This window comes from Misgurnus anguillicaudatus, chromosome 5 (genome assembly GCF_027580225.2).
Source record: "Misgurnus anguillicaudatus chromosome 5, ASM2758022v2, whole genome shotgun sequence".
Classification (NCBI taxonomy): Eukaryota; Metazoa; Chordata; class Actinopteri; order Cypriniformes; family Cobitidae; genus Misgurnus; species Misgurnus anguillicaudatus.
This window is the reverse complement of record NC_073341.2, coordinates 14,396,445-14,417,974: the sequence shown is the minus strand read 5'-3', so window position 1 is coordinate 14,417,974 and position 21,530 is coordinate 14,396,445. Positions and strand designations below refer to the sequence as shown.

At 38.3% G+C, this 21,530-nt stretch overlaps 2 protein-coding genes across 2 annotated transcripts in view; both read left to right on the top strand.

Moving 5' to 3' along the window:
• The window catches only part of adgra2 (adhesion G protein-coupled receptor A2), an 86,722-nt gene extending 68,514 nt beyond the window's left edge, over positions 1 to 18,208 (top strand). Inside the window, exons 9-19 of the mRNA XM_055167096.2 lie at positions 58 to 256; positions 2,030 to 2,179; positions 2,267 to 2,428; positions 2,763 to 2,963; positions 4,275 to 4,464; positions 4,841 to 5,049; positions 9,666 to 9,793; positions 9,879 to 10,002; positions 10,216 to 10,364; positions 11,710 to 11,799; positions 14,144 to 18,208. Of these exons, the coding sequence (XP_055023071.2) occupies positions 58 to 256; positions 2,030 to 2,179; positions 2,267 to 2,428; positions 2,763 to 2,963; positions 4,275 to 4,464; positions 4,841 to 5,049; positions 9,666 to 9,793; positions 9,879 to 10,002; positions 10,216 to 10,364; positions 11,710 to 11,799; positions 14,144 to 15,566 (3,025 nt within the window). The 3' untranslated portion in view covers positions 15,567 to 18,208. The remainder of the gene's footprint in view (positions 1 to 57; positions 257 to 2,029; positions 2,180 to 2,266; positions 2,429 to 2,762; positions 2,964 to 4,274; positions 4,465 to 4,840; positions 5,050 to 9,665; positions 9,794 to 9,878; positions 10,003 to 10,215; positions 10,365 to 11,709; positions 11,800 to 14,143) is intronic.
• Positions 18,209 to 18,308: 100 nt separating this feature from the next.
• The window catches only part of rab11fip1a (RAB11 family interacting protein 1 (class I) a), a 33,520-nt gene continuing 30,298 nt past the window's right edge, over positions 18,309 to 21,530 (top strand). The window contains exon 1 of the mRNA XM_055167097.2: positions 18,309 to 19,165. Within this exon, the coding sequence (XP_055023072.2) occupies positions 18,825 to 19,165 (341 nt within the window). The 5' untranslated portion in view covers positions 18,309 to 18,824. The remainder of the gene's footprint in view (positions 19,166 to 21,530) is intronic.

Sequence of the window (21,530 nt, the reverse complement as noted above, 5' to 3'; positions counted from 1 at the left end):
TGTACGGTAATATGGATACTATGCCTAAATGTAAACTGTCTTCTATTTGGTCTTTAGATGGCCTAGAACTCTGGCTGGCATCACCTCCTACCAATACTGTTTACAGCTGCGTTACCCCTCCTCAACATTAGGGGGTGGTGTGGAGCAGAACAAAGCATCACGCTACTGTGACCGTTCAGGACGCTGGGAAGAGGGCAACTACTCTCAATGCCTCTATACTAATGACCTCACAAGGGTCCTACATACATTCATACTGGTTAGTATTTGACACTGACACATCCCAGACTTTCCTCCGTGAAACCGGATATCTTTGAAAAACAGTCATTTATTTATTTTCTGTTTACGCAGGGAAACAACTACAAAGGTTGCCCCTGACCCCCGTTTCTGTCTTGTTTCCAATTTAAAATATTTCACATTATGCAAACATTAAAATATACTCGTCTCTGAGTTACATCTAAAGGTCTTAAAGGGATACTCCAGCTAAATATCAAAATTACCCCATGATTTACTCACCCCTAAGCAATCCAAGATAAACACATCCATCATCTTTCAGACGAACACATTTGGAGTTATTTTAGTAAATTTCCACACTTTTCCAAGCTTTATAATGGTTGAAAACATTAATAGCATTTAGTTTACTTCACAGCTGGAATCTAACAAGAAGCTTGATGCTGCGTTTACATCAGCCGCGGTAGAGGAAACGTTAATGCAAAGACGCGATTAGGCAATAGGACTTGACGCGAATTGAGCGTTGCCGCGGGAAAGCGCAAGATGAAAAATCTGAACTTCGGCGGATTTCCGCGCCGCGTTAACCAATCAGGACCTTGCTGTAGTAGTGACGTGGTTACAGGAAGCGAGCGTAGTCTCAGCAGAGTCGCAGAATTTCCGCCCAAATGTCTCAAATGATTAGAATTTCACGCGCGAATGAGTAAACTAAAATGTTCAAGCTTCCAACTACGCGCGAATGGCGTGTTTTGCCGCCCCTGCCGTGGCTGGTGTAAGCGCAGCATTAGAGGTGGTTCACATTTTGCGTCTTTTGTACACACAAATATGCTAATTTTTAATGTAGACGTGCCCCAAGCATGCTCAAAAAGAGCGATTGGTTTTTTAATCCAGGCGCATTGGCGCTGCAGCGAGTTCAAAATATTTCAACTTTTCAGAATGCCGCGTCCACACCGCAGGTCATGTGTCAAAAACCAAACAATCAGCTTCAGCCTTTACGTTATTAAGATTGTGTCATGTAAACTCAAGATGGACTGTAAATCGACTATTATGTAGACACAATTAAAGACACAATGAATGGAGACACATTACTGAAATTGCTTAACAACCGCAGACGCTACCGGAGCGCAGCCGCCTAAGCGAGCGCTGGAAAGAAGGAGGAAAGTGACGCGGTTGTGTTTTCCACACGGTTTTAGATGCTAAATGTGAACCGCCCCTTATAACTCTTTCCCCGCCATTGACGAGTTATATCCATGATAATCCCACGATTATCCACTAGATGGCGCACTTACCCAATTTATGAAAAACTGAAGCCAAAACGTTATTTACTAATTTTAAACTCTATGTATTATTTGATAATTGTTTGTGCACGTGCACCTCTGTAAAAATGTGACGGCGCGTCCGTTCTACACGGAACGCAAACGCTGTGATTGGTCTGCTAGAACGACGATATAAACAAAGATAGGTCAGGTTGAGGTTGTGATAAACAATAGTCGCTGTCCATTTTCCTCCATCACAGATAGTCTTCTCAAATAACATTCACACGAGTTGCTTCTTCTATTTCTTTTTTGAATTTACTTGCCAAGCTGCTTTTTCTTTGGGTGTTGTACTGCTGCTGTGGGTTACACGCTTGGATGCTATTGACTAGCGGTCTGAATGTGTAAATACATGTTGACGCGGACACAGAAGCATAAATGAAAAGCAATGCATAGCCCACTTATGACCACATAGGACCTACGTACAACTATGACGACAATTTTCCAAAATTTTCCTAACCCTAACGTTGTTATCTTGTGTTTGCTCTCAGATGCCCATCAACACTTCCAACGCATTGACACTGGCACGTCAGGTGCGTTCATACACACTGCAGGCCGCAGGTTTCACAGACACTGTAGATGTTCTCTATGTGGCTCAGTTGATGCAGAAATTCATGGACTATGTCACAGAACTGCGTGAGGTAAGTAAAAACTGAACATTACTATTGTGTATACACATTGTGTGTGTGTTTTGTGTCCTTACATGTTTGCGCACTGGTTCGCCCCAGCTTTCAGAAGTGTTGGTGGAAATGGGCAGTAACCTGATGCAGGTAGACGACCAGATCTTGACTCGGGCCCAGAGAGAGGAAAGAGCCTGCAGTTCAGTTGTGTATTCACTGGAGACTCTCGCTTGGCCACAGCTGCACTCTGACGCTCAGGATCTTTCTATCGTAAGTCTTCAACCATGTCAACTTCAACTCCTCGTCGACCAAACAATGCTACTAAAGATGGAAAATGTATAATTTGGTTAAGTCTGGAAATTTTGATGAATTGCTCTTTGCTGTCCAGATACAAAACAGCATTCAGTAACTTGTCTGGTGGGAGTTCTGGGGTCCCAGTGTCACATATTAGCATAACTGTAGTGTAAGCACCGTCAAAATGAGGCCAGGGTCATCCTGCAATGCTGCGCTGTATAAAACAGTGAATGTTATGCTATTTAACAAAGACTAGATTCTTTGTACGGTCTAGTATTCGACATGATGGGTGGTAACTTCTCCCTCATAGATTTCTCGTAACATTGTGATGGAGGCTCACATGATTCGTCCTGCTCATTTTACTGGGATGAGCTGCACGGCCTATCAGAGGCGAGAGGGGACTGGAGGGAGCCAGGTGCATGATGGGATAGAGCCGTCCCTCGAACAACAGCTACGCTTCCGATGCACCACAGGAACACACAACACCTCATTGAATGCTTTTCCTCTTAAGGTAAAAAGATTTGGCATCCCAAGTGCTCAGACATTGCTATTTAAAATCTCAGTCGTTCATTAAAGTTTCATCTTTTTTCAACTGTATCTCTAAACAAGCAGACATGGTTGAGATACAGTATGAAAAATGTGAGATTAATGTAGCATAGCCTAGATTATTTGCTCTTAGAAGAATTTGAGAAGATATGTTTGAGTATATAAAATCTACTGATATTTGCATATTTTGGAATCTTGGAAATTTTGAAACTTTTCATCAGCTGAACCCCTTTGACCTTAATCATTTACTACATTAATGTACTTTTCACATAGTTATTGTTTTTATTACCTGTTATTGGATCTTTATGTGGTAATTTTCTTTTATTGGTACAGTACATAAAATGTAGGCCGAGCTGATAATTTTGCAGAAAACCTCAGTTTTCCGATGTAGTGTTGTCACATAATGTGTCTTTATTATTTATTTACATGAATTTTTCATAAACTGACAAACCCCCTGCAATTCCCCCACGAACCACCAGGGGTTCTAGGGAACCATGTCATAAAATCAATAGTAATAATACAATAATAATCCATAATAATACATCCCAGTCTCACGGTATTTCGTGATATAGTCATGAAAATTTACATAGATTTATTTTGTGTTCATGGACATGCAATCGTTTTTTTTCCTGTCACCTAGCACGATAGTTAAACCTCATAGGTTCTGTTAACTGTTAGATTTCAGACATCCTAACCCCAACCCGAAAAAACTGAAAAACATTAAGAAGCGACAATGGTTTAAAAAAATAAAGAAAAAAAATAAACAAAAGATATTTGTTTAGAAAATAAATATACAATTATTATTTATCATATTTATTATTTATCAAGTCATGGTAAGCGACACGAAAAAGAAAGTTGTGCTTTGTGACACAAAAAAAGAGGAAAATCATGTCCATGAACACGAATAAATAAATCTAATATTTTGTGACTATAACAAACTACATTGAGATACTGTAGAAAAATAGCTTAAAGGGTTGTAAGCACTAACAACGGCCCTTAAGAGTATAGTCCATTTTTACGTGTACATGAACATATAAGCATTGCGTCAAAATGCAGTGTATCTCCTGGGCTACATACTGCATTTTCCTGCACGCGCAGTGTCCAACATATGCGTACAAAGTTACTATTCTGATGACAAAATTTGCGTCATGTGCATCGTACACAGACTCTTACGTATACATTCAAACTAAATTATACTTTTAGTTTAAGCCTTGACTGTATTCTCTTATACTTTATTGCTTTAAGTATATACCACTGACTTGTTTTCTCTTTCCAGAATGCCGTGGCTCTTGCTTCAGTATCTCTCCCCGCGTCCCTTTTCCCTCCCACTGCTCCTCCTGACTGTAAGCTGCAGTTTGTGGCATTCCGCAGTGGAAGATTCTTTCCATTTACCGGAAATTTCACCGGGCCTTCTGACCTTGCTCGCAGACGTGGTGTCAACACTCCAGTTATCTATGTTGGCCTTGGTGCGTTGCCTTGACCTCAATTTGTGAGATATGGAAAAATTCTAGCTGTTTTTCATGATACTTGTTTTTTGTAGATTATAATTGACTGGAATTATATAATTGTGCACAGTTCAGCTTCCCATCTTGCAGAAATGTCAGTAAACATCTCTGGATGTTTGTGTGTCCTTTGCGAATAACACGCAGGGTTTGTGAATGCTTTAGTGAATGCGCTTCAGAGTTTAGGAAAAGATTAATGTATGAAAAGATTAATGTCATGTATCCTAACCCTTTATTCAGTATAGTAAATCCATTCATCTAATGAAGGGTCACTGTTAACATAAACCCCCAATAACAGTTCCTCGTTGTGCTTTCTGCCTCCCATTTATTTCCCTTTCAGACAACTGCAGCATGTGGCATCAGTCAGATCCCATTATTGTGTCACTACGACACACGTCACCTGGTAATGACCCTGTTGCTGTTCACTGGAGCTTACAGGCCCTGGAGCATCATGGGAGTTGGAGTTCAGATGGCTGTCAGCTGGCTCATAGTGATGCATCCACTTCTACACTGCGCTGCTCTGTGCTTAGCAACTACGCTGTACTTCAGGTAAAATTGAGTTCGCTTTAAATAAATCTATATGGGCACATTGATGTGGATTGAATAGCATGGTCCTATCAGCATGTGTTTTTCTAAAGTACTCTTGAGTTGCTCTCCTGATACTTGGAAAGTCAGCTGTATGCTGCATGCGGAAGTAATAGTAATAGTAGCATCTTGAACACCAATCTGTTAACTTACGTTGTAACATAATGCTTTGAAAACTTTATTTCATTACATCATCCATGGACATTATTTGTGAGTCCTGTTGGATTGATTTGGGTTCTGGCTAGATGGGACACAGCTACAGCTTAATCTTGTGAAATGTTGGGTTTAGGGTTAGTTTTGGGGGTAGGATTGGGATGAAAAATAGCAGTTTAAGCAAGATAGGATACATTAACGGCCCAAATCCCATTAAATGTTGGGTTTAGGGTTAGATTTGGGGGTGGGATTAGAGTGAAAAACTGAGGTTCTGGTTAGAGGTGATACAGCTGCAGCCAAATCTCGCGAGATGTTAGGTTTGGGGGTTAGGATGAAAAACGGAGGTTCTGGCTGGATAGGATACATCTATTGCCAAAAAACTGTGAAATGTTGGGTTTACAGGGTCCCCGCGGGTCCTTAAAAAGTCTTAAAACGTCTTAAATAAAATTTTCGATTTTTAAGGTCTTAAAATGTCTTAAAATCTGGAATTTCCACTAAGAAGGTCTTAAATTTCATGTCAGACTCATCATCCAGTGTTTCCCATACATTGTTATATTTCATACATTTTCTATATGTATTTGTAGTATTATAATTGTAATATTTCAGTATTAAAACGGCTTTTTTTCTTTGTTTCGAGCGCTCAGAGGCGCCTCTCTCGTGTGCGCGTGCTTTCTCTCTCTCATCCTGCGTCGTGTAGCACCTCACATGGCACGTGGGGGAAGGGATTAAAAGTTGTCAGTGTTTATTCTCTCATATTTTATATATACGCGATCTACAATAATACTTTTACTTTTAAAAGCGCTTATAACACAAGATGAGAAGAGCAACGGTCAAGCTCTGCACTGCATGAGACACAGGTAATGTAGCCAAAATCACCTCGAAATGTTATATCAGCTCTTAAATGTAAATATATGGTGATATTGTCAGAAGTGTTTAGCTATAAATCAGGATTTAAGCAGTAAGTAACGTGGTTGGATTAAACACGAAGGTCGTGTTATTGGGTCGTGTTTAGTCACTATTTTTTAGTCAGTAACCCTATTTATATACACAGGCTCTCAAGTCTCACGCATTGATCGTGAGACAGACGCATTTCAGTCAGTTCACCTGCCACACCTTGTATTTCTCACGCTGAGTAGTAAGAAATAAATTGTCCTGCTATATTCAATAAATGGACGAGGCGCATGGCAGTTCTGTCGAGCTGCTTCCTTCGAGTTTTTTTAAGTGTGCTTTCAACTTTACGCAGCGCCACAAAACCGACACGCAGATGACATCAGGGTACCGCGAGAAATCTTGCGAAGGAGGCTGATTTCAAATCGCTCTCGCGTTACTCTGATGTCATCCACTTGTCGTTTTTTTGCAGCGCCTAATGAAGTCGTTCACACAATGCATCCTACCAGGCAATCAAAAATAAACGAGAAGTTGTTTCTGGTGATGTTATCCCGCTGCTAGCACGTTCATTACTAACATGGATTTAACGGAATGGAAGTTGAATGAGCAAGATCCGATGAATGCGGTAGATATAACCAATTTTTTAAGCATTTTGATTTTACGATTAGGTTTGGGGTAGGAATAGCATAAAAACAGGGCTCATCCTGCGAGATTTGACGAGGTTTTGGCCATAGCTTTATCCCTTCTAGCCACAACCATGGATTTACAGCCCAGTCACACGAAATTACGTACCTATAGTCACGTAATTTTTTGATTCTTTTTCGTGATACTGTCACGAATTTCCACGTTTTTTTGTGATCATATCACAAATTTGTGTTTATATGTCATTGTCACATATTGGTAATGGTTACTCAACTGTTTTGTCCTATTTTCTTACTATTTTTGCCTCGGTTTAGGGTTAGATTTACATAAAATCACATCCTTACAAGGGATGCACCGATATGGAAATTTTGGCCGATACCGATAACCGATAACTCTTTATATTTGGGGGCATATAACCTATATATATATATATATATATATATATATATATATATATATATATATATATATATATATATATATATATATATATATATATATATATATATATATATATATATATATAGGCCGATAAATATTCATATTATTTTCACAATGAAAAACTCCCAGACCTCGGACATCTTGTCTTTGCGCTAGACTAGCATACTCTTCTTAAGCCCGCAACATGTGTCATCTTCGTGTCACAGAAAGCACCAATAAAAACTCCACATGGCCAGCAATGAGCAAGTGAAGTGGTTCAACAAACCAAAATATTCCATCATTTATCGGCTTTCATTTATCGGCCTAATTTTGCTATCAGACCGATAACCGATAATATTAAAACGATTACAATATGTCGGCCGATATATCGTGCATCCCTAATCCTTACCCAAACCCAACTCTAACCCTAATGCCAGGCGACAATGTTTTAAAATTTAGAAAATATAAAAAAAATCAGAAAAAAATAGTATAAACCAATACTTAAAGTGACATCCTAACCTGAACACCAAATCTAACCCTACTGTACATCGAAGCGAAAATGGTTTGAAAATAGGAAGAAGCAGTTGGGTGGCCAATGTGTGACGGTGACAGATAAACAGAAATTCGTGATAAGAAAAAATGCGGAAATTCGTGACAGTATCACGAAAAAGAATAAAAAAAATGATGTGACTACATAACTTTGTGAGACTGGGTAGGGATTTACATTGCCTGTGACATCATTCAGCCCTCCTTCACAGCATCAATAAGCGTTGCCAGTGTTGTTGTTTTGTGAACTCGAGCGAAAAAAATTACATGGGTGATTCTCACGAAAACTTGGTTTTAAAAATGTCAAGCATGAAAATGTTAAATTTGCTTAAATTTACTTTTTTTCCCACCAGACATTGAAAACAAAGTCTGGAGTAAATGGGAACATTAATTTAAAAACTTTTACTTATCATTTAACACTTTTTGTAACATAATTTAAAAAATTAGTCCTAAAAATTTAATTACCGCAACAGTCAGAAAACATCAACACTGACACTTTTTCAAAATGACATGAAAAACCTGAAAGAACATAATTTGGAGATTCTGCACATGCATTTAAAATCAAAGTATTATGCTTCTATTAATTAAATTAACATTTAATAAGCATCTGTTGCGGTAATGATAATCAAAATGTCGTGTAAGCATTCTGACAAGACAATATTTCAAATTAACTGTAAAAAAATGATCTTACCTGGTAGCCATCTTGAAGTAACTGGTCCATGTGCTTGGTCACTCAAAATCAAACTTTATTAAAATTCTGTATGTGTGCTTAAACTGTTCTCAAAAAGTGTTGCGGAGGATGAGAACATCAGGCATGGACACATCATTTTCCTAATTTTTCTTCATTATTATTATACATGAATATTCAGTAAATATTTTTTCTGTCATCTAAAGTAGTCTAGCAAAACATCCATTTATTTTTTTTTCTTAATATTTTTGTGTTAATTTGATTAAATTACAACATAACGCATGTTCAAACACAGCCGGACACATTGCGGTAATGAGAATTTCAGCAGAAAATGAGATAAAATTTACAATTATAAATTCTTATGTTGAAATCACACATTGTGCAAGGTAGAACACAGTATTGTGTTAATTCTGATGCTTTTTAATGTTACTATATTACACATTTTAAAGCTAAAATCATTAGTGCCGTGGTGTTTCAATGGTTTCGTGAGAATCACCCACATATGGTGCCTTTAAAGCATCTCCTGCCATTTTCAACCATATCCACATTTTCTGAGTTGTTGCCTACAGTATGTTGTTTGTTTCAATTTAGTCACTTATGAGGTCTCATCTTGGTTAAGGTACTGTATACTGCCATGAAAGTCAGCTGTCTATGTAGGAGGCAGACAGTGAAAAGGGTCATTGGGTTATATCACTGAAGAAATGTCCTAGCCGCCAACCTTCATAATAAGTCATCTGTAATTTGTTAATAAATCTATTATATGTGATTTTTCCACAAATCTGTTCCATGAAAGGGTAACCAAGTGACTATGACGGTTTACTGATTGATAAATCTGTTGTAGTAAGTCTTATCTAACTAATATGAGTATTTCTAGCCTGCACACTCCAAGTTGAGTGATAGAGTCATTACAGGGAGGACATGTCTTCATTTACAAACACATTTAACACTACACTTCTTCATCCTGACAAGTCTCTGGAGGACTTTCATGTTCAGCTTGGTCTCAAACTCTTTTTGTTATCAGGAAAATGGTATAAATGTGAAGGCAAACAGCTGATTTTGGCCATTGGTTGAAACTTTTCGGCATTTCAAAATACTGACATTGGAGCCGGACTAATATCTACTTGTGTCATGAAGTGTCCCAGGAAATGCTTTTCCTTGAGGGTTTTTCTTGGATAAAGTCATATGCCTGAGTGTTCTCATCTCCTTCTTCCTTTGTTTTTTAACATATCTCTCTGTACTTCAGGAAATGCCAGATTTCCCAGGATCAAATCTAGTTCCAGTGGAAGTTCTCCACCCTGTGATCTACATCTGCACTGCGGTGCTGCTTCTCTGTCTCTTCACCATCATCATCACCTATATACTGCACCACAGGTACTTGTGTCATTGTATTAATTATAGCACACGTTTATGTGCTTATACTTGGATTGAAAGTAACAGCTTTTATCTCTATGGTCAGTTCAATCAGAATTACTAGGAAGAGTTGGCACACCCTCTTAAACACTTGCTTTCACATCGCAATGACATCTGCAGTATTCGCAGGAGGCATCACGCTGACGGGATACCCAATTGTATGCCAGGCAGTGAGTACTTATATCTCCTTTCATATGATCTTACTCAGCCAATATTAAAGATATCAAGGTTATATTTTCACAAAATGTTTTTTACATTATGATTTTATGATTTTTTTCTTAACCTTACCTTTTTGAAAGCCTCGTATCTATTATATTGTTATAATGTATTAGTGGTCAGCCATTACTTTATCCGTTCATCATGCATGTGTACGTTCCTGTCAGGTGGGGATTGTTCTTCACTACTCTTCCTTATCCACTTTATTATGGATCGGGGTGAGTGCCAGAGTTATCTATAAAGAAGCCTTATTGAGGTCTCCACAGCAACTAGAAAGTGAGACTGCTGTACAGCCGACCCAGCGGCCCATGCTCAGGTCAGTAATATCATCACAGAGGCTTTGAAAACGCATCTCATAACCATGTTTAGATATCTGATGTTTTTTTTCAGCTTCTGTCTGCGCCCAGTGTCTGTCTTAAGTCTCTTTAAACAAACAAACAGACTAAAACTTATTTTAATCACTATTTGGAGTGTCAATTTAGCATAAAGCATTTTTTGTGTGAAAATTTTGCAATACCAGAGCTGAAACTATGACTAAGGCCATGTTGCAGGAGGTAAGGAGCAAAAAGGTCTTTTGAGAGGCAGCTTAATAGACCACCATGCATGGTGTAATAAACTGACTAATCAAAGACCACCATTGTCCACATAAAAGCCAAATCCATCTGCTGTTATGGGGAGTCGGAAATAGGAAAAGAAGAGAGAGAGAGAGAAAACTGGGCCTATAGTAGAAGATTAAAGTGAACATAGAAGTTGTAAATCTAACAGAGGATACACATATCCTCAGAGACATGCCTGCAAATATATCTCTTCATTTCAACCATTTTAACCTAGACCTCCATGCTCTCCATATACCCTGGGGAAATGTGCCCAGATCCCACGCCTGACTCCTGGGATAAATCATGCTATGTTTCCTTTCTCTTCTCTACTGTCTGGAGTCCAGAATGACTCTTCATTGACAGAGACAGAGAACTGACCTAACACACAGATGTCATTTACTGTGGACAAAAGAAAGATCTGTAAAATATTTAGTAGCCAACAACTGCAAATCGAAAGAGGCATAGGCTTTGTTTTAGACATATGAGCAATTCATGAGTCAAACTTTCCATGAAAATTACGTTTTTACCATTCTGGATATCTCAGATGTTAATATTTGATGCCTTATACCCATGCAAGGTCTCTATTTAAGTTTTAATTTTTTTTTACTTTTTTTTATTGAGTGCACAGATTTCAGAATTGTCACATCCATTACACTGTTTTCCTCATAAATGCAAACACATAAATGCATTTGTTGGGTATCATTGCTTCTGGTTTGTGCTTTTTTTATTGACTGAAATGAGTATGTTTCTTTTTTTGAAGTGTCTTTTTGTCACATCCATAACACACGAAAACAAAAACAGAAAACACATGCATAGACTGATTTTTTCTCATGTCTGGACTCTATTATTAGAGGTTAAAGAAAACATAAACAGATGGTTTAATATATTGATAACAAAAACATTCTCTGATAAATTATATTAAAATTTTTGACTTAAAATGTCACATCCATAATGCAGGAATTGCTCATATCTATACAATAAATAAATGTGTATTATTAATAAAGATACATTTTCTTTGGCTGTATGACTATATGCTTCTCTCTTTATTTCTATTTCTCTCGACAGGTTTTATTTAATAGCTGGTGGTGTCCCACTTATTATATGCGGTATTACTGCAGCAGTTAACATCAATAACTATGGAGACAGCATTTCCTAGTGAGTACAGTGTTCAAATTTATCATTGTAATTCAGTGTTCTTTGCAGTTGTACATGGTAAAAATGCAGCATTTTTGTCAACTCAACATATATATTTATTTTACTTTAACTTAAAAATTAAGGTAAACAATTCCACTTGTTTTTATAACAGCTTATCACAGTTCAAAACTTAACATTTTTGGTTGATTTGCTCAAGTTATTTTAACTTTATGCTGCATTGTGTTTGTATTCACGTATTTTTATTTCTCTCCTCACAAGGAAATGAGAAATAAAATAACAAAAACGTACAAAATATATACACACTTTGGACATTTAGTTGGACTATTGTTGACCTCGGAGCTGCATCCATGCACACCACCATCTTGAATCATGTACATTTATGCATATTTAATGCATATGTCAACTTACTGTACATGTAATAATAATAATAATTTCATTTTAGAGTAACTGTTTTAAGCGATAATGCCACTGCTAGCAGTCTGGTTGCCACATGAACCAATTGCTAGAAATGTTAGTTACATTATTTAGGGTGACACCTATTGCTTCAAAGCCTTTGTGCAACATCTAAACATTGCACCCCAACAGAGTTTTGTCAGTTGCGTTCATGAATACAGTAAGGAATCATATTATTTAAAGTAAACATCTATACTCTCAGAAAGTTGATACAAGCTTTCACTGGGACGGCACCCTTTGAAAAGATCCTAATATGTTAAATGTTAGGTACAGATATCTATATATATATATATATTTGCTCCAAATATGTACCTTTGAGGTAGTAATATGCACTCTTTGAGGTGGTTTCCCGGACAGGGTTTAGATTGATCCAGGATTGGCACTGATATATGTTAAGATCAACGCAAGGTGTTTTTAAATTAAGACAGCTCAAACATGGGTTTTAGTCTGGGACTAGGATAAATCTTGTCTGGGAAACTGCCCATTTATGTACAGTACATAGGTGTACTTTTTGAAGGGGGTAGCGCCCCATTGATAACTTTTGAAGCTTTTTTGGGAGTGTAGATTGTTTTTATTATGTACGCTAGACGTGAACAAAACATTAGAAGGCTCATATCAAATTCCCTTTAAGGATTATTCAATTTTCTATCCTGATAATTTACTCACCACCATGTCATCCAAAATGTTGATGTCTTTCTTTGTTCAGTCGAGAAGAAATTATGTTTTTTGAGGAAAACAGTCCAGGATTTTTCTCATTTTAATGGACTTTAATGGGCCCCAACACGTAACAGTTTTAATGCAATTTAAAATTGCAGTTTCAAAGGACTCTTAATGATCCCAAACGAGGTATAAGGGTCTTATCTAGCGAAATATGTCAGTTTTGACAATAAAAATAAAAAATATGCACTTTTAAACCACAACGTCTCGTCTATCTCCGGTCCTGTGACGTGCCAGCGCGACCTCGCGTGGTGCGTGATGACGTCGAAAGGTCACGTGTTACATATATGAAACGCACATTTGCGGACCATTTTAAACAATAAACTGACACAAAGACATTAATTAGTATCATTCCACATACAACAATGTCGGAACGGTCCTCTTTCTCCACACTTGTAAACACTGGGGCGTAGTTTCGCACTCGTCCGTAACCTCTTGATGTGATGACGTATTGCGTGAGGTCGCGCTGGCGCGTCACAGGACCGGAGATAGACGAGAAGTAGTGGTTTAAAAGTGCATATTTTTTATTGTCAAAAATGACAATCGTTTCGCTAGATAAGACCCTTATGCCTCATTTGAGATCGTTTAGAGTCCTTTGAAATTCAGTTGAAACTGCAATTCCAAACTGCATTAAAACTGCTAAATATTGGGGTCCATTAAAGTCCATTAAAGTTAGAAAAATCCTGGAATGTTTTCCTCAGAAAGCATGGTTTCTTCTCGACTGAACGGGGAGGGACTTCTACATTTTGGATGACATGGTGGTGAGTAGATTATCTGGATTTTTTTTTAAGAAAATTGACTAATCCTTTAATTATTTTGTTAAATTTTAAATTTAGAAATAAAAAATGATAACAAGAAATACTTTTTTTTTAAAGAAATCAAATTATAATTCTTGCCACAATTGTGCAGCATTTACTGTGATTTTGTCACATGTGTCACATTACATTGACATTTAATAGACACAAATGTGTGTGACTTTCTGTTATAATGAGCTTCTGTTTATTTCTATGACTGTCTGATACTTAGTTGTTACATATATATTATGTGTCTGCCTGCTCATTTACAGGCCTTTAAAAATGTCTGTTGTATACAGAGCTTGCTTTGTGTTTCTCTTATTTGAATAATTACAGCCTTTGCCCTCTGACCTTTTTACTACTCCTGACCTCTTTTGCAGCTGCTGGTTGGTGTTGCAACCCAGTATAGGTGCTTTCTACATTCCAGCTGGATTGATCATTCTGGTGACATGGATCTACTTCCTGTGCACTGTTTTCTGCCTGAGGCACCAGAACTTCCAAAACGCCAAAGATCCTCCTTGCTCCGCACCCGGACCTTTGCCGGAAAGCCAACCAGCACTAAGCGGCAGCACCAGTTTGCTGTCAACAGACTCTGCGGTGGGCCCGGTTCATTCTGGGACGACGGTGGAAGACCAGTACTCGTTAAAGGTACAGTGTTTGGCACTGGTGGCAACGCACTTCGTGTTTGTAGGACTCTGGTGCTGTGGCGCTATGGCAGTTTGGCACGTTGATAGAGAGCGTAACCTCTTCAGCTGTTTGTATGGAGGAATGGCTACTGGATTAGGAATTTTCCTGGTGATTCATCACTGTTTCAAGCGTTCGGATGTCCAGGCAACATGTCTAGGGTGTTGCCCTGGGTATCCTCGATCGGAACCGGTGCCAGCCTACACCCATCCCTGTACTGCGACCGTAGGGGTCCAAAGTGCCTCAGACAGAGGCTCGCAAATTTTCGTAGGATGTCATCTGCCGACGGACCCCAACAATTACTCTTCTTCTGCTAGGTCTTCATCTACTCAAAGTGGAACTACTAGCATCGGCGCCGGGCCTTGCAAACTGACCAACCTCCTGCAAGTGACGCAAGAGAACACGAACAACGCATCCCGAGCGAATACCAGCACGAGCGCAGAGAACAATGGCAATAAGCCCGCCAACAATCTTCTGCCCAGCGCAATTCCCGTCCAGCAGCCTCAAAGGAAAAAGGCTTGTAGTAGAACCAAGGGTGGGAATACTCAGTACCACCACAGAGGGGATGGCAGAGGACACTATCGCCTAAAAGCCCTGCGAGCGGGAGCAGGAGGTAGTATGGGTGCGTTAGGACCCTCGGGGACAGACCAAATCAATATACACCACCTACCCAAACACGCTTCCAGTGAGAATGGAAGTTTACGAAATAGCCATACAGAAAGCCAAAATGGGCTTTTGACCAATGGACGACACAGAGGGGAGGGACTTGCGACAAGCCCCTCGGAAGGTAGTGACGGAGGTAGTAGTGGAAGTAGAAAGCCCTTCCCGCTGTTACCCTCTGCGTCAAGTAGGTTTGCCCTGATGCAAAATGCTCAGCGGCGCAGCGCAAGCAAAGACAATCTTAAACTGGCCGCCGCGGCCGAAAGAGATTCGAAGCGAAGCTCGTTTCCTCTGAACGTGACCGGGACGGGCACTCCGACGGCCTCTTTGTCAACCGTTTCGGCACCAAATGGAACACTAAAGAGCTCTGTGATAGAACTGGACGCTAGTGGGACGGACCAATCACAAGGTTCGGTTGGTATGAAGAGCAGGGTATGGAAAAGCGAGACAACAGTATAATATTGAAAGGAACAGTTAAAGACCCCATAGAATTCAAATGAGACCACCTACATGCCAGTTGTCCATAGCATTTACAGAACATACGTCTAGAGATAAATACATTTAAAATGTAAACTCTTTGTGTTCTTGGAAAATGGACCAAAAATATTGATGACACATCCTGCACTGGTAGATTTTTGTCCAATCAGATGCTCCGTTAAGTGGATATGCTCCTACCCCACATTTTCAAACAAATAGCAAGTAGCAAATTATATAACTAAAGCTTACGTGTGCTTTATTTTTTAAAGGTGCAGTGTGTAATTTTTAGAAGGATCTCTTGACAGAAATGCAAAAAATATACAAAACTATATGATCAGGGGTGTATAAAGACCTTTTTATAATGAACCGTTATGTTTTTATTACCTTAGAATGAGACGTTTTTATCTACATACACCGAGGGTCCCCTTATGTGGAAGTGGCCATTTTGTGCCGCCATGTTTCTACAGAAGCCCTTAACGGACAAACTTTTTTTACTAAGTTGTCTCCGACAATGACATGTTTTTCCAGTGGCGGCTACATAGCTTCTCTATACGTTTCAAAAGCAGGGGGGATCAGTGGACTGAGCCATTGGTTGCAATTCGCAACCTCACCACTAGATGCTACTAAAATTTACACACTGCACCTTTAAAATAAAGAAGATAAAGAAAAAGAAAGAAAACACAAAGCTGTGTTCCTCAAGCATTTTCGTGGGGTCTTTAAAGTTTCCTGAATATTCTTGGAGCCAAAGAGAAACAATTGGCTCCTTTTATGAGTTAACCTCCAGTATTTAAGTTTTTAAAACGGTCTGTTGTATTTCAATAGTCCACCTGAAACATTCAAGAGCGGTTGTTAGATAACAGGCACTTGTTTGCTGGCAATGCTTTTAGTGGCGGTGGATTTTGTTGTTTCAGATGAAGGAAATGATAAGAAGTTACATGGTTGGGGCTATTTTACACATACCGTACATTGTGTGCTTATGCAAAACCTGACTCCTTTATGTGTGGATAATCTGGTGTAACAAAATATGCAATATATATATATTTTTTGTGCTTTTGTTTGTAATACCATCTAATCTAACAAATGATTTAAAAGCAATTGATACCTTTTAGTTTTGAATATGCCAATGGATCTGAATCTTTATGTTTCTGACTATGCATATCAATCAGGGTGGATTTCAGGTCCATCTGTGGACAGCTATGCTTCTTGTATGTGTGTGTATGTTTTTATTCTCACTATTTCAATTATGTGTCTGTAAGAATGTACATTATATGTTATGTATTGTTTGACCATTACAGTGTTAATTCATCTTCATTAATCCTCAAGCACTAAGCAGCTCTTGGTATCCTGTGGTCAGTCTGACAGAAATGTGGACTTCCCACAAATAAGCATCCAGCTCAAAAATACTTTACACTTTTCTCTGCTGACTTTGTTCATTTTCAGAGAAAAGCAAGCCTTTAGTTGGTTCGTGGTGCCCTCTACTGGGTTATTTCTGCCATTGATCAAATGCACTGATAATGAATGCTGTCATTGGACAAATGATATCAACAAAGCTTTCATGTTCACTCAATTGTTACTGATGGATTTGATGAAGAAGGACATGTTTTTGTCCACTTTTATTTTGTTGTAGTACCATGTATGACATGGACTTTTTAAGCACTTGGTTCAGGCCTGTCTTCTCATGGCTTAACCTAATGGCCGAGACTATGAAGAGAGTATTAGACATATTCTTATAATTAATGATGTATTTATATTATACATATCAGTATTAGTGTTTTTGTCTAATACTAATGCAAGTGTCATTATGCAATTTATGATATTCAGCATTGTACAGTGGATTGGTGGCCTTATTATTTTTTTAAACCTTTTTAATCTAAAAGCACAGTATTACATTAAAAGACTATCATACATACATCATTGCTTTTTCTTTTAAATCACCAAAGTTTTCATTCAGCTCATAAATGATCAATGAAAGTATAACTTAAAAAAAGGAAAGACGTTTTACACTTTAATTGAAATAAAATGATGTTTTATGTGTCAGGGATTTTTTTCTGCATATGCCAAAGAAACTTATGGTTTAACGTTTGGACCATTAGAAATAACTACAATTTTACTTTCCCAAATATAAATTAATTTTAATTTTGTTTATGAAGGTTTCACGATTTTTGCATGAACAATTTTCTTTGCCTCTGGGTACCGCCAGAGTTTCTGGTCAGTATAAATTCGGTGTTATCTTAAATATTGTTTTATTTGTCATCTCGAGGTTTAAAAGGGATGTAACAATAATAACATATATTTATATATCTGTCAATCACTTCAATACGAAAATAATAGTAACATTTCTGTATCTATTTCAGTAATATATTTGCTATAGATGTTAAGATTGTGCCTTATCAATGAGCTGATGCAAAATAAACGTATGGAAAAAGTGTCATTAACTCCTAATTATTTTAATTTTTTCATAAGTTTGCTGGAATGTATTGTGTACAGTATGTAAATGAGAAAATGTCGTGTAATTTTGAGCGCTGGAGCCCAGCCCATTTGTTTTGCATTTGGCCATTACGTAACTTCTGTTTCTATGTGCTATGTAAATTGACATCCTCCCAAATAAATACAGCCAATCAAAAGTGGCCCTTGATTTATTGACGTATCAACTGTCCAATAAGATTGCGAATCTGCACACTGGGCGGGACGGCCACTGAGAACAAAGGATAAACAGCGCGTATGAAAGACTAAAGAGGACGTTTTGTTCTGATTGCGTGTAAATTGTATTAGTATAGTCAACTTAAGTTTATATATGACTCCTACGTTTATAGCCATTCGGGGCAAAGTGTGATAATAAACTAATTTATTAATCTAAATAGGTCGATACTGATCCCGTTTAAATATTCGCTTTCAAAAAACGCTTTTATTTTTGTCCGAAACTGTTCCGCGTTTAATGATGATTCATTTGGGTTGTTAACATAGAGGAAGTAAAGTTAAGAAATACGATCCACAAACTCCATCGTTGTTGAATTGTTTGATACCTGCATCACCTGAGAACTGAGTAGCCTACGCAGCACGCGTCATGCATTAAGGGCGGGGCTTATGAGACATCCCTCCCAAACAGTTACACATTCACGAGGAGCAAACGCGCAGCAACCAGCGATACCGGACAGAAAGCCAAACATCAGACGTGATCAAGCCAGCGAAACGCTATTGTTCGTCCTGGTTTGAGCCGGACGCGGTCAAACAGTGCTGAGAATGTTAGGTGACCAGCAGTGGTATCCCACTAGCGTGCAGGTAACGGTACTTCAAGCGCGAAACCTGCGGATCAAGGGCAAAAATGGCACAAACGACGCCTATGCGATCATGCAGGTGGGTAAGGATAAGTTTTCCACGTCCGTGGCTGAGAAAAGCGTCGCGCCCGTGTGGAAAGAAGAAGCGACGTTTGACCTGCCGATGGTCCAGCAGGATAACGCGGACCGCTGTACGTTGTACATCATCGTCATGCACCGAGCCCTAGTGGGGCTGGACAAGTTTTTGGGACAGGCTGTCATCAACCTAGTGGACCTACACGCCAACAAATCACGCAATAAGACAGAGTGAGTGTCATTTATGTGATTTGAGAAATACAATTCTACACCATTAAGAAAAGCATTCTGTGAGTTTGTTACAGAACACGGTGTTTAAAAGTCCAGCTTTCAGATGCTTTAAGTAATCTTAAATGGGAGTTTGTCCATATATACAAATATTGAAGTTAGTCCTTTTTTCTTTTGTTTGGGCAGATATCTGTACTCCACCCTTGTTAAACAATATTAGTCAAGAACAAGTACACGTTCCTTCCTGGGATTGATACACATGTATGAAATATTAAACAGTCGTAGCTGATAAAGAATGTCCAAATACATCAAATACAGTAATTTATAAAAGGGGACATATAATGAAAATCTGACTTTTTCCATGTTTAAGTGCTATAATTTGTCCCCGGTGCTTTTATCAACCTAGAAAATGTGAAATCGAACCCAGTAAATTAGTTTTGGTAAACCATTCTCTGCAAGCATGTGAAAAAATAGGTCATTGAAATTTGGCTCCCCTTGTGATGTCAAAAGGTGATAATACGCCCCTTAATATGCACTATCCAACCACGGCACTGCCATTTAGTGCAGAGATCAGCTCATTTGCATTTAAAAGGACACACCCAAAAACTGCATTTTTCTCACACCTACAAAGTGGCAATTTTAACATGCTATAATAAATTATCTATATGATATTTTAAGCTAGATCTTCACATACATACTCTACTTTGGGGACACCAAAGATTTATTTCACATCTTCACATGTTTTTCGCTGTAGGCTTTGAAAGGCGCATTCTGTTAAAGGCGGAGTCCACGATGTTTGAACGCCAATGTTGATATTTGAAATCACCTAAACAAACACGCCCCTACCCCAATAGAATCTAGACCTTCTATTGATAGACCCGCCCCACACATACGCAACCCGGCAAGGATGTCGGTTAGTAGACACGCTCCTTACTGCTGATTGGCAATAAGTGTGTTTTGGTAGTCGGCAGGTCTCCTTTTCCAAAGCGTTTTTCAAACATCGTGGACTCCGCCTTTAAAGAAAAAATATCGCCTGGCAGTAACTTTGAGCTTTATCATTTTACAGGTATTATTTATGCTATTATAGCAACATTACACACTAACTAGGGTTTAACAAATTTAAATAGGGAAGTTTATCATTTGCACATGTTTCTAAGGCTTGCAAATGTTAACAATCAAGTGATTTTAAACAATTAAACCGCAAAAAGGCGCTAAAGTGAGCAGATTTCTGTACGCACATGCAGTTAAATGTGTCCGGTCCAGCTTCAGTCAGATCATCCTTTCAAAGATCAGAAGTCCTCATGTGTAAACTATAGAGAGAGTTGCGCTACTGTGTCTCATACTGTAGTCCATTACCATACATTTGCTGAATAGAGCAATGAAAAACAATGTAACGTTTTTATGTGAAGCGAAGCGACAGTTTATGCTGCATCTTTATCCTGAAGCGCAGTTTGGAATTCGCCCTCCGCCTGTGTGCGCACGCGTTTAAGTGCCCTCAGTAGTGCATATACATATACTTCAAGAAAGTAAGCCAACATAAAATCTTTCTGTTCTTGACAGGGCACATACATACAAAATGATCTCCACAGTATTCTTTTTCTAATAAAAACATTTGTTTATGTCTTAAGTGAATTATAGAGTCCAAAACCATTCTGTGCTAAAGAGACAGTAACCTCAATTAATCTACTTAAGTCTGTGTCATTAATGTTAATCAAACAACCCAAGACAAAGAGAAAATCACTTCCTTGGCTCTAAAAAAATAATATATTTAATTTGTACAATAAAGAGAGTGTTGTTATTAATTTCATTCGATTTCTGTACCTAATGCTAATTTTAGATCTTACTTAATGTGCAACTTTTTTTATAAATGTTTGTGATTTCTTTATTTATTATTAGATTTTTCCCACCTTTTTTGTTTGCTGATCCGAAAAATGTTTTTTTTAGCGTATATAGTGGTGAGATTGTGAATTGCAACCAACAGCTCAGTCCACAGCTCACCCCTTAATTTCGAAATGCATAAAGTAAACTGCGCTCGAGCCAACCTCTGCAAGCCGGCCAGGACGCGATTAACCAAACTGCAACCGGGCTGGTTTGGATATTTTGAGTTGCCCTTATATTGCATTTTTGTCATGACATCCTCCTAAAAGTCCCACATTGCACCTTTACGTTAACCGTCAGGTAAATATCTGCATCATCAGTACACCTCTAGTTTTATCCATATCATTTTTCTGTCTGATCAATGTTACTTGTCAACACTAACTCTGTTAGTCAGAAAAACAAGAGGGATGTTTAAAAATATTTTATTGTAGACTTGGTGATAAAATAGCCTTTATAAGTACTCAGTCTTCATGCAGACAAAGCAGGATTC